Source organism: Hypanus sabinus, chromosome 11, assembly GCF_030144855.1.
Source record: "Hypanus sabinus isolate sHypSab1 chromosome 11, sHypSab1.hap1, whole genome shotgun sequence".
Taxonomy (NCBI): domain Eukaryota; kingdom Metazoa; phylum Chordata; class Chondrichthyes; order Myliobatiformes; family Dasyatidae; genus Hypanus; species Hypanus sabinus.
In genome coordinates, this window is record NC_082716.1 from 107184594 (window position 1) to 107197524 (window position 12931).

Consider the following 12931-nt stretch of genomic DNA (forward strand, 5'->3'; position numbering starts at 1 on the left):
GAATACTTTGCTTCAGTATTCACTACGGAAAAGGATTTTAGTGATTGTAGTGATGACTTGCAGCAGACTGAAAAGCTTGAACGTGTAGATATTAAGAGGATGTGCTGGAGCTTTCGGAAAGCATCAAGCTGGATAAGTTGCCGGGAACAGACAAAATGTACCCCAGGCTGCTGTGGGAGGCGAGGGAGGAGATTGCTGAGCCTCTGGCGATGATCTTTGCATCATCAATGAGGACGGGAGAGGTTCCGGAGGATTGGAGGGTTGTGGATGTTATTCCTTTATTCAAGAAAGGGAGTAGAGATAGCCCAGGAAATTATAGACCAGTGGTTGGTAAGTTGATGGAGAAGATCCTGGATTTATGAACATTTGGAGAAGTATAGCATGATTAGGAATAGTCAGCATGGCTTTGTCGAGGGCAGGTCAAGCCTTACAAGCCTGATTCAATTTTGAGGATGTGACTAAACATATTGATGAAGGAAGAGCAGTAGATGTAGTGTATATGGATTTCAGCAAGGCATTTTATAAGATACCCCATGCCAGGCTTACTGAGAAAGTAAGGAGGCATGGGATCCAAGGGGACATTGCTTTGTGGATCCAGAACTGGCTTGCCCACAGAAGGCAAAGAGTGGCTGTAGATGGGTCATGGAGGTTGGTCACCAGTGGTGTGCCTCATGGATCTGTTCTGGGATCCTTACTCTTCGTGATTTTTAAAAATGACCTGGATGAGGAAGTGAAGGGATGGATTAATAAGTTTGCTGATGTCACGAAGGTTGGAGGTGTTGTGGATAGTGTGGAGGGTTGTCAGAGGTTACAGTGGGACATTGATAGGATGCAAAACTGGGCTGAGAAGTGGCAGATGGAGTTCAACACAGATAAGTGTGAGGTGGTTCATTTTGGTAGGTCAAATATGATGGCAGAATATAGTATTAATGGTAAGACTCTTGGCAGTGTGGAGGATCAGAGGAATCTTGGGGTCCGAGTCCATAGGACACTCAAAGCAGCTGCCCAGGTTGACTCTGTCATTAAGAAGGCGTATGGTGTATTGGCCTTCATCAATCATGGAATTAAGTTTAGGAGCCGAGAGGTAATGATGCAGCTATATAGGACCCTGGTCAGACCCCACTTGGAGTACTGTGCTCAATTCTGGTCGCCTCACTACAGGAAGGATGTGGAAGCCATAGAAAGGGTGCAGAGGAGATTTACAAGGATGTTGCCTGGATTGGGGAGCATGCCTTATGAGAATAGATGGAGTGAACTTGGCCTTTTCTCCTTGGAGTGAAGGAGGATGAGAAGTGACCTGATGGAGGTGTACAAGATGATAAAGTCAGAGGCTTTTTCCACAGGGCTGAAATGGCTGCCACGAGAGAGCACAGTTTTAAGGTGCCTGGGAGTAGGTACAGAGGAGATGTCAGGGGTAAGTTTTTTACTCAGAGAGTGGTGAGTGCGTGGAATGGGCTGCCGGCAACTGTGGTGGAGGCCGATATGGTCGGGTCTTTTAAGAGACTTTTGGATAGGTACACGGAGCTTAGTAAAATAGAGGGCTATGGGTAAGCCTAGTAATTTCTAAGGTGGGGACATGTTCAGCACAACTTTCTGGGCTGAAGGGCCTGTATTGTGCTGTAGGTTTTCTATGTTTCTATACACAGTATTGAGTTATATGCTACATACATGTATATAGTTAAATAGCAATAAACTTGTCCTAACTTGAATTCCTCCAGCATTTAGTGTATTTTACTGTAGATTTCAAGCATCTGCAGAATCTCTGTGTCTATGTCAGGAATGTGCTACCGAGTGCATTATCGTGTGCGTTACTGTCTCCCCTGGATCGCAGTCGTCTCTATCCCCTCACCTGCTGCCTGCAGAGCTCCAAACATCTCCTGACTGTCCATGGTCCCTGATCCATTCTTATCGAATCGAATGAAGACTTGCTGGAGGAAACGGCAAAACACAAAAGGATTCTGAGCGCATGATCATCCTGTGATAAACTGCATTACCTTCAATTATTAATTATTCAGTTTTATTGAGCTACGGCATGGAACAGGCCCTGTGAGCTGTGTCTCCCAGCAGCCCCTGATTGAACTCTGGCCCAATCATGGGACAATTTACAATGACTAACCAACCTACCAACCGGTACGTCTTAGGACTGTGGGAGGAAACCCAAGCATTCCATGGAGAAGTACAGGCCCCTTGCAGATGATGTCGGAACTGAACTCCACACGCTGACTCATAAGAAAAGCTTTTGGACGATTGGCCTTCAGAATCAATGTATTGAATAAAGGAGATAGGATGTTGTGTTGAAGACATTGGTTCCAAGGATGGAACCCGGAAGACTAGAGCACCTTCAGGGTGCCGGATTTTCATGGGTCTGGAGACGGGCAGATTCAAGGCCGGTGCTGACGCTTTTTTAACACCATAAATCAGCCAGTTGTTTAGTTGTCTCCCCTCTCGCTGTGAAGCAGGGACACCTCTTCTCCCTGTATTAGGGAGGGAGCGAGAGAGCGAGCGTGTGGTATGTTGAATTACCGGGTGAACGAGTAGTCTTTGGGGTACTGCAAGTCCGTGTCTTTATTGATGCTTTGCTGCACGCTGAAGTGCTCGGTGGGGGGTGTGGATTCTTTTTTGCTGGTTGGGTGGGGGTCATTGCTGTGGTGTTTTGTGTGTGGGAGGGGAGAGCTGAGGGGTGGGATTTGGGATTCTAACAATTAACTCATTCATTCGTTGGGACACTCAGTTTTTGTGGATGTTTGTGAAGAAAAAGAATTCCAGGATATATATTGTATACATTTCTCTGACAATAAATGTACCTACTGATGCCTAATTTGGAGTACTGTGTGCTGTTTTGGTCACCTACCTACGGGAAAGATGAAAACAAGGCTGAAAGAGCACAGAGAAAATTTACAAGGATGTTGGAGGACCTGAGTTACAGGGAAAGATTGAATAGGTTAGAACTTTATTTCCTGGAAAGTAGAAGATTGAGGGGAGATTTGATAGAGTATACATTTGACATCAGGCGTATAGCTCAAAAACTTCTATATTTGTACCGTGGAGAGCATTCTGACAGGCTGCATCACTGTCTGGAATGGAGAGGCTACTGCACAGGGCCGAAAGAAGCTGCAGAAGGTTGTAAATCTAGTCAGCCCCATCTTGGGCACCAGCCCACAAAGTACCCAGGACATCTTCAGGGAGCGGTGTCTCAGAAAGTCAGTGTTCATTATTAAGGACCTCCAGCACCCAGGACTGGCCCCTTTCTCAGTGTTACCATCAGGTAGGAAGTACAGAAGCCTGAGGACACACACTCAGCGATTCAGTAACAGCATCTTCCCCTCTGCCATCCGATTCCTAGATGGACATTGAATCTTTCGACACTACCTCACTTTTTAAAAAAATACAGTATTTCTGTTTTTACATATCTGTTTTTTAATCTATTCAACATAGGTAATTGCTTTACTTGTTTATTATTTTTATTTTACTTATTATTTTTGTCTCTCTGCTAGATTATATATTGCATCGAACTGCTGCTGCTAAGTTAACAAATTTCACGTCACATGCTGGTGATAATAAACTGGATTCTGATTCTAGATAGGGTAAATATAAGCGAGCTTTTTCCAATCAGGTCGGGTGAGTCTTCAACTAGAGGTCATGGGTTAAGGGTGAAAGGTGAAATGTTTAAGGGAATGTGATGGGGAACGCCTTCACTCGGAGGGTGGTGAGAGTGTGGAACGAGCTGCCAGGGCAGGTGGTACATGCGATTTAAAGGAAGTTTGGATAGGTACGTGGATAGCAGGGGTATGGAAGCTATGGTCCCAGTGGAGGTCAATGGGACTAGGCAGTTTAAATGGTCTGGCACGGACTAGCAGGGCCAAAGGGCCTGTTTCTGTGCTGCAGTGCTCTGTGACTCTAACTAACACAAGGTGCAATCACGGTAACTTGGAACTGAATGCACCCAAAACCACGCAGATGCATGTTGACTTCAGGAGAAACGTGCCTCCTCTCCACCCAGTCACCAGCGACAGCTCGATGGTTCCTGGGCATCATTATTTCACAGAGCCCCACGAGAGAGAACCACATCTTCTCCAGCGATGAAAATATTCGGCAGAGGATGTACTTCTTGTGGCAGCTGGTAAAATTCCAACCTTCCCGGAACATCGGGGTGCAACTCTACAGTCTTCCGCGAGAGCATCCTCACATCAGCCAGGACTGTCTGGTTTGGTACAGCACCCTCCCTCAATAGACGAAAACTACAGAGAGCTGTCAGGCCAGCAGAAAATATCACTGGCTACAGTCTATCATCACTGCAGGACTTGTATGTGTCCAGGACAAAGTAGCGGGCAGGGAAAACCACTCTGGACACTACCCACCCTGCGAGTGACCTTTTCCAAATGCTCACTTCCGGAAAGCGCCAACATCATCATCATGCGCCATGTCATGTGACGTGGGCGATTGTGGTTCTATGACCGTGACCATTCTTGGCAAATTTTACCACTGAAGTGGGTTTGCCATCGCCTTCTTCTGGGCAGCGTCTTTACGGGACGGGTGAGCCCAGCCATTATCGGTACTCTCCAGTTTGTCTGCCTGGCCCCAGTGGTCGCGTAGCCAGGACTTGTGATCTGCACCGGCTGCTCGTACGACCGTCCACCACCTGCTCCCGTGGCTTCACATGACCCTGATCAGTGGGGAGAGGGGTGTGGGAGGGGCGAAGCAGGTGCTACACCTTGTCCAAGGATGTCCTGCAGGCTAGTGGAAGGAGGGAATGCCCTACCTCCGTATCTCTGCCACACCATCCCAATAGCTATAGGGCTATTAAAAGCAAAACTTCACACCATCTTAAAACTTTCTTCCCCCAGGCAGTTAATCTCATCAACCATTCTAGTTACCCCCCACCCTTCCCCTTCTATCACTGTACTGTAAATAATTTAAACCACTTTTTATAATGCTATCTACATTGTAAATACATGCTGGTATTTATATACTGTACATTTTATTCCACATCTATGCTTCTAACTTTATTTTTATTCTTCACATAATTCTGATGTTTGGAAGATGGTGAGCAATATGACCAAGACGGGTCGCGAAGCGACTCCTTTCATTTATTTTACATCTTTTTATTCCAGACGTGGTTCTGCAGCATGCTGTCTACATTCTGGCAGTGTGTTTTCGGGCAGATCTGGCGCTTTGCCGTCTCTGTGAGGGTTTCGCGAGGCTGTGAGCAAAGTGCGCAACTTGGAGGCACGGAAACAGGGCTTGAGCCAAAGATCGACTCCGTCTCCCGCCCATCTTGATGATTAAAGTCCCGGGAAAGATTGGAATCGAGGCGGGTGGGACGGGCGAGTGTTCAGCGCTGTCTACCATCCTCCCACTCGCTGCTGCTGGAGAAGGAGTCTGCATGTGGCGGTCTCTCGCTCGCTGCTGCCGAGGGAAGGTCCTTGCATTCGTATGACCCCTCTTCCTCCCTCGATGCTGTCAGAGGGTTTCAGGGTGGTACTGGAGCACGGTTTAATCATCGCGGTTTGTGGAATGTGGACTCTAATTCACGTTTATGTCTTTCTGGTCGCTCCTATTCTAGCGGCTAGTTTTGGCGATTTTGAATCAGGGCAGCCGGCAGATAATGAGCTGAAATATACCTGTGTGTTTTTGCTCATATTTCTTGTTGCCAATTGTGCTTTTGTTTATTTGTGCATGGGGGGGGTGTTGATTTTTTTCTCTGAACGGGTTGGTTGGTTCCATGGTGTTTCTTTGTTTCATTTGTCTGTGGCAAAGACGAATCTTAGCGTTGTATACTGCAGACATGTTTTGATAATAGATGTACTCTGGATCTTTGGATCCTTTCTAAGTGTTGCACGTTGTTGGCTTTGTTACGAGTCGTGCCCTGAGCAACACTGCCACAAAGGAGTGGGGAGAGGCAGACAGATTTATTATCAGCGGCACGTGAGCTCGGGGCCCGGCCGCTGAAGGCACGGCAGCCAGTGGTAAACTGCAGGAAGATAGCATTGGAAGAGTGGTCACGACTGGAGGGACTCGGCAATCTTGGAGAGTTGAGGGGTGGTGGTTACGAGGGCAGAGAGGAGCAAGCGAAAGATTCCTCAACCAACATCCTCCAGATAGTAAATCATTTCAGTTTTTCCAAGTCTTCTACTTACTCTTTTTTGTCATCATTTTGTTTTTGAAACTGTTGGGAGCCTGTAACTCAACATTCTGTAATTCGATCAAGTGAGCTAGAAAACGCCAGGAGGGAAACGTGAGCACGAGCCAACACGAGGAGAAGCTCCGAGAGAGAGAGAGAGACGAGGGGACATGACGACTACAAGAAGTTCAGAGAGAGACGAGGGACCGTGATCGACCATGAGGAGAAGCTGAGCGAGAGACGAGGGGCTGTGATCGACCATGAGGAGAAGCTCTGAGAGAGACGAGGGGCCATGATCGACCATGAGGAGAAGCTCTGAGAGAGACGAGGGGCCATGATCGACCACGAGGAGAAGCTCAGAGAGAGATGAGGGGCCATGATCGACCATGAGGAGAAGCTCTGAGAGAGACGAGGGGCTGTGATCGACCATGAGGAGAAGCTCAGAGAGAGACGAGGGACCATGATCGACCATGAGGAGAAGCTCAGAGAGAGAGACGAGGGGCCATGATCGACCACGAGGAGAAGCTCAGAGAGAGAGACGAGGGGCCATGATCGACCACGAGGAGAAGCTCAGAGAGAGAGACGAGGGGCCATGATCGACCATGAGGAGAAGCTCAGAGAGAGACGAGGGGCCGTGATCGACCATGAGGAGAAGCTCAGAGAGAGACGAGGGGCCATGATCGACCATGAGGAGAAGCTGAGAGAGAGACGAGGGGCCGTGATCGACCATGAGGAGAAGCTCAGAGAGAGACGAGGGGCCGTGATCGACCATGAGGAGAAGCTGAGAGAGAGACGAGGGGCCGTGATCGACCATGAGGAGAAGCTCTGAGAGAGAGACGAGGGGCCGTGATCGACCACGAGGAGAAGCTCTGAGAGAGAGACGAGGGGCCGTGATCGACCACGAGGAGAAGCTCTGAGAGAGAGACGAGGGGCCGTGATCGACCACGAGGAGAAGCTGAGAGAGAGGGAAGAGGGGCCGTGATCGACCATGAGGAGAAGCTGAGAGAGAGACGAGGGGCCGTGATCGACCACGAGGAGAAGCTCTGAGAGAGAGACGAGGGGCCGTGATCGACCATGAGGAGAAGCTGAGAGAGAGAGACGAGGGGCCGTGATCGACCATGAGGAGAAGCTGAGAGAGAGACGAGGGGCCGTGATCGACCATGAGGAGAAGCTGAGAGAGAGACGAGGGGCCGTGATCGACCATGAGGAGAAGCTCTGAGAGAGAGACGAGGGGCCGTGATCGACCATGAGGAGAAGCTGAGAGAGAGAGACGAGGGGCCGTGATCGACCATGAGGAGAAGCTGAGAGAGAGAGACGAGGGGCCGTGATCGACCATGAGGAGAAGCTGAGAGAGAGAGACGAGGGGCCGTGATCGACCATGAGGAGAAGCTGAGAGAGAGGGACGAGGGGCTGTGATCGACCATGAGGGGAAGCTGAGAGAGACGAGGGGCCGTGATCGACCACGAGGAGAAGCTGAGAGAGAGACGAGGGGCCGTGATCGACCACGAGGAGAAGCTGAGAGAGAGACGAGGGGCCGTGATCGACCATGAGGAGAAGCTGAGAGAGAGACGAGGGGCCGTGATCGACCATGAGGAGAAGCTGAGAGAGAGGGACGAGGGGCTGTGATCGACCATGAGGGGAAGCTGAGAGAGACGAGGGGCCGTGATCGACCACGAGGAGAAGCTGAGAGAGAGACGAGGGGCCGTGATCGACCACGAGGAGAAGCTGAGAGAGAGACGAGGGGCCGTGATCGACCATGAGGAGAAGCTGAGAGAGAGACGAGGGGCCGTGATCGACCATGAGGAGAAGCTGAGAGAGAGACGAGGGGCTGTGATCGACCACGAGGAGAAGCTGAGAGAGAGACGAGGGGCCGTGATCGACCATGAGGAGAAGCTGAGAGAGAGGGACGAGGGGCTGTGATCGACCATGAGGGGAAGCTGAGAGAGGGACGAGGGGCCGTGATCGACCACGAGGAGAAGCTGAGAGAGACGAGGGGCCGTGATCGACCATGAGGAGAAGCTCTGAGAGAGAGGGACGAGGGGCCGTGATCGACCATGAGGAGAAGCTGAGAGAGAGAGACGAGGGGCCGTGATCGACCATGAGGAGAAGCTGAGAGAGAGACGAGGGGCCGTGATCGACCATGAGGAGAAGCTGAGAGAGAGACGAGGGGCCGTGATCGACCATGAGGAGAAGCTGAGAGAGAGAGACGAGGGGCCGTGATCGACCATGAGGAGAAGCTGAGAGAGAGAGACGAGGGGCCGTGATCGACCATGAGGAGAAGCTGAGAGAGAGAGACGAGGGGCCGTGATCGACCACGAGGAGAAGCTCTGAGAGAGAGACGAGGGGCCATGATCGACCATGAGGAGAAGCTCAGAGAGAGAGACAAGGGGCCGTGATCGACCATGAGGAGAAGCTGAGAGAGAGACGAGGGGCCATGATCGACCATGAGGAGAAGCTCAGAGAGAGACGAGGGGCTGTGATCGACCATGAGGAGAAGCTGAGAGAGAGACGAGGGGCCATGATCGACCATGAGGAGAAGCTGAGAGAGAGACGAGGGGCCATGATCGACCATGAGGAGAAGCTGAGAGAGAGACGAGGGGCCATGATCGACCATGAGGAGAAGCTCAGAGAGAGAGACAAGGGGCCGTGATCGACCATGAGGAGAAGCTGAGAGAGAGGGACGAGGGGCTGTGGTCGACCATGAGGAGAAGCTGAGAGAGAGGGACGAGGGGCCGTGATCGACCATGAGGAGAAGCTGAGAGAGAGGGACGAGGGGCCGTGATCGACCATGAGGAGAAGCTGAGAGAGAGACGAGGGGCCGTGATCGACCATGAGGAGAAGCTGAGAGAGAGGGACGAGGGGCCGTGATCGACCATGAGGAGAAGCTGAGAGAGAGATGAGGGGCCGTGATCGACCATGAGGAGAAGCTCTGAGAGAGATGAGGGGCCGTGATCAACTACATTTCTCGCTGATTACAGCATCAAAGAAGATTGAAACATTGAGGCAAATGCAGAGGAGAGCGAGTGGCTCTCGGGGAAGCCGCTGGTTTGAGTCGCTGCCCTCGGAGGGGCTACTGGTTCGAGTTACCCCCCTCGGGGAGGCTCCTGGGTCCTGATGCTCTTGGGGATGTCACTGAAGTTCTGAGTTTTATGGGCTGGACATTGGCCTCTTTCAGTTCTGTTTTTTGTGTGCTCGCCCATGCTTTCTTCTTGCTGATACACGGGCTGGGGTTTGGGTGATCTGTTAGTTTTTGTGTGAGGGAGGGAGAGGTGGGGTGTGGTGTTTGGGGCTTGCAAGCTTTTGTTTCTTTTTTTGTTGGTACGGGGGATTGATGCCTTTCTTTCAATCACTGCTATGGTTTTCTGCATTTTGAGGCTATCTGGAGAAGACGAATCTGAGCGTTGTAATCTGCATATATACTTTGATAATAAAATATACCTTTGAAACTTGGAATATTTAATCAGAAATAATAATTACTCTATGTCAGTGTGAGATGGGAACCAGGTGACAGGACTTTGGATAAATCCACTTTAAGTTATTGTTGGGAGCTTTCTATATCTCTCTCCAACTTCCTGGACAGGTAAATGGGGTGTGTTTCTATGTCATAAACATGAATGCCTTTCCTCCTACGTTCTTGGTACTTCTACAAAATAGTCCAGGCAGCAGGCGTTCTGGTGGCCTGTATACCAATGCATGTACCTGTGGAACCAACGAAAAACTAGAAATGAACTATTAAGTCCCACCACAGCAACATTGACAGGGAAGCTCCAAGTTTGATTCTGAGATTTGAGGTGAAAAATAAGAGGTTGGTTAACATATTTCAAATAGCCAACACCCCCACCCTACCCCACCTCAGACTCTTTCCCATCCCTTTCCCACTCAACCACCAGACCTCTGTATATTATAACAAGACCTTTCTGCAGAACAGGGTAAAGATCCTTTGCCAATACTCACTGTCCAATGGCAGATTTTAGTCCAGAGATGACTAAATCCCTCAAATCGCATTTTTCCAAAGCCATGGTTCTGTTTATCTCAGGTTAAGGAAATACTACCTAAACACAATGGGATTTTGAAATGCACAAATACCAAAAGGGTCAGCCATCTCTTGTTGTAAACAAGGCAACCATATTTGATGTTGGCAAAGCAACCATATTTGATATGGGTAATAAATTGCATTTAATGTGGGTAGGGCAACCATATTTGATATGGGTAATAGACTGCATTTAATGTGGGTAGGGCAACTATAAAAGTACACCACAGAAACAGGCCCTTTGGCCCATCTAGTCTGTGCTGAATAATTTAAACTGCCTACTCCCATCGACCTACACTTGGACCATAATCTTCATACCCCTCCCATCCATGTACCTATCCAAGCTTCTCCTAAGTGCTGAAATTGAGTTCGAATTGTGCTAGTAGCTTGTTCTACACTCGCACAGCCCTCTGAGTGAAGAAGTTTCCTCTCATGTTCCCCTTAATCTTTTCATCTTTCATCCTTAGCCCATGACCTCTGGTTGTAGTCCCACCCAACCTCAGTGGAAAAAGCCTGCTTACATTTACCCTATCTATACCCCTCATAATTTTGTATACCATCAAATCTCCCCAAAACTTCTATGTCCCAAGGTCTGAAGTCCTAACATATTTAATAATTTCTTATAACCCAGGCCCTCCAATCCCACCAACATCCTTGTCAAATTTCTCTGCACTCTTTCAACGTTATGATGTGGGCAAACAACTACATGTGACCCGGGCAAGCCAACCGAATTTGACGTGGGCAAACCAACCATATTTGGCGTGCAGAGGATATCAGCGTTGGTCAGTAGTCCATCTGGCTGAAGTTGCACATTCTGCAGGATAATGACTTGGGAGACCAATGGGTGCAGACCGAACTAGTATCCCACCACTTTGTGGGGTTCGGACCATAAAACTACTAACGCTTGCTAGTGATATGATGTGCTCACTCAATGAGCCAAACTGGATTATCAGACAATCATGGTCTAGTTAGATCAGTGATCTCTCCCTTAACTCGAATGTCGTTCCTGGATGCACCTCATCCGCAACATCTTCAGTGGCAGGTTGTTCAGGCAGATGGAAAATCTGGGCTTGCTTCCGACGTGGCCCCTGCGGGACCTTAGCCCAGCCTGAGGGGGAGGGACAGGGCATTCTGAACTTTCATCCTCCCGCGCAGGTGCTTATTGAGGCCACAAAAAGGATACATCTGTTAGCGAAATGAGGCTTCTGCAGGCATCCAGTCCAAACTGATCCCACTTCTCACTGAGACCTGGGAGGTCAATGAGACAGAAGGTGACTGTAGTTCTTGCCCAAAATTAAAGATTTAAATTGTTGTAATCTCAAAAGTCAACAATCCCTGATGAAAACACACAGTGTGGGAGGAACTCAGCAAGTCAGGCAGCATCTATGGAGATATTTACTCTGAAGTGATGAAAGCTGAGGGCTGATTTGATACAGGCTTACAATATTATCTATTTATTTATTGACATACAGCATGGGTTCATTTTCTTGCAGGCATTCACAAGAAAATAAAGAAATACAATGAAAAGGAATACACAGACAACGACTGACAAGATGGGTGCCCGCTGCTCAGTGTAGATGTGATGGCCTGGGTTGGACCTGTGCTGGTTTTCTGATCCTTAGTGTTCTTCTGGAGGCTAAGAATGGTGAGAAGTTTTAATTCTTAAAGATAGTTTAAAGTTTAAACAGACATAAGCAAACTAAACGAAGAACTGAGGAGCAAAGAAATAAAAAGCAAAGGTAAAGATAAAAAGATGAAGATGAAGAAAAGATGGTGCCTCTGAAAAACCCATCACCTTTTATAATCCAGATAACAGAAAATTCCTTAGGCAAGAATAAACCAATCAATGATTGCACAATTACATCACATAGGTATTGTGCAAACACTTAGCCAATGAAAAACGAGAAAGGTGATAAACCGTTAGTTTAGCTGCTATACCGCTTTCTGCCAGTGAGTGGGGATGGACCACCACAAGTTTGTTGAAGAAGTACAAATTACGATTAAACTACGGCCTTAGTCCGATATTAATTCATCCAATGTCTTATAACGAGTGTTTAAAAAAAAACAGTGGACCCCAACAGTTGTTACAATGCTGTATGATTCTTACAACTCATACCCATTCTGGCCTCTCCCTTCCATCAAATCGTGTAACCATCCATCAACTTACCCCTTAGCCTCATCAAGGATCCCCACCACCCAGGCCATGCTCTCTTTTGCTGTTACCATCAGGAGGGAGGTACAGCAGCCTTAGGTCCCACACCACCATGTTCAAAAGGAGTTATTGCTCTTATATTTGCACAATTGCCTCCTCTTACACATCTGTTATTTGTTAGTCTTTGTTTATGCATAGTTTCTCATAAAATGCTACTGTGTTTCTGCAAATGCCTGCAAGAAAATGAATCTCAGGGTGACAAACAGCATATGCACTATGATAATAAATTTATTCATTGAAATACTCACTGAGTTGACCCTTCTGGCCTTTTGAGTCATGTCACCCAGCATTTTCCTGACATTTCCCTGATTGAACTTTCGCCTAAAATTAACCTACTGACCAGTAGGTCTTTGGACTGCAGGGGGAAAACTGGAGAACCCATGTGGTCACAGAGAGAACGTAAAAACTCCTTACAGGCAGTGACGGGAATTGAATCTGGGTCACTGGTACTGTAAAGCGTTATGCTAACCACAATGCTACCTTACCACCTCATCTCGTCAAGACACACAGGCGGGTCTGGGAAACCCACTTCACTTGGTTAGCTCTTTTGTCCAAGGGAGAGAAGGGA

General features: G+C 48.5%; 1 protein-coding gene across 11 annotated transcripts in view; it reads right to left on the reverse strand.

The window, feature by feature from the left end:
• Positions 1-12931, reverse strand: part of zgc:85932 (uncharacterized protein LOC405875 homolog) — a 118725-nt gene that overhangs the window by 52782 nt on the left and 53012 nt on the right. For all 11 annotated transcript variants that reach the window (XR_009514860.1, XR_009514859.1, XM_059985039.1 and 8 more), the window contains exons 15-17: positions 11335-11399; positions 10076-10144; positions 1850-1928 (exon numbers count right to left, since the gene is read on the reverse strand). Coding sequence is in view for 9 of the 11 variants with exons in the window: in XM_059985039.1 (XP_059841022.1) it covers positions 1850-1928; positions 10076-10144; positions 11335-11399 (213 nt within the window). In the remaining 2 variants the exon portion in view is untranslated. The remainder of the gene's footprint in view (positions 1-1849; positions 1929-10075; positions 10145-11334; positions 11400-12931) is intronic.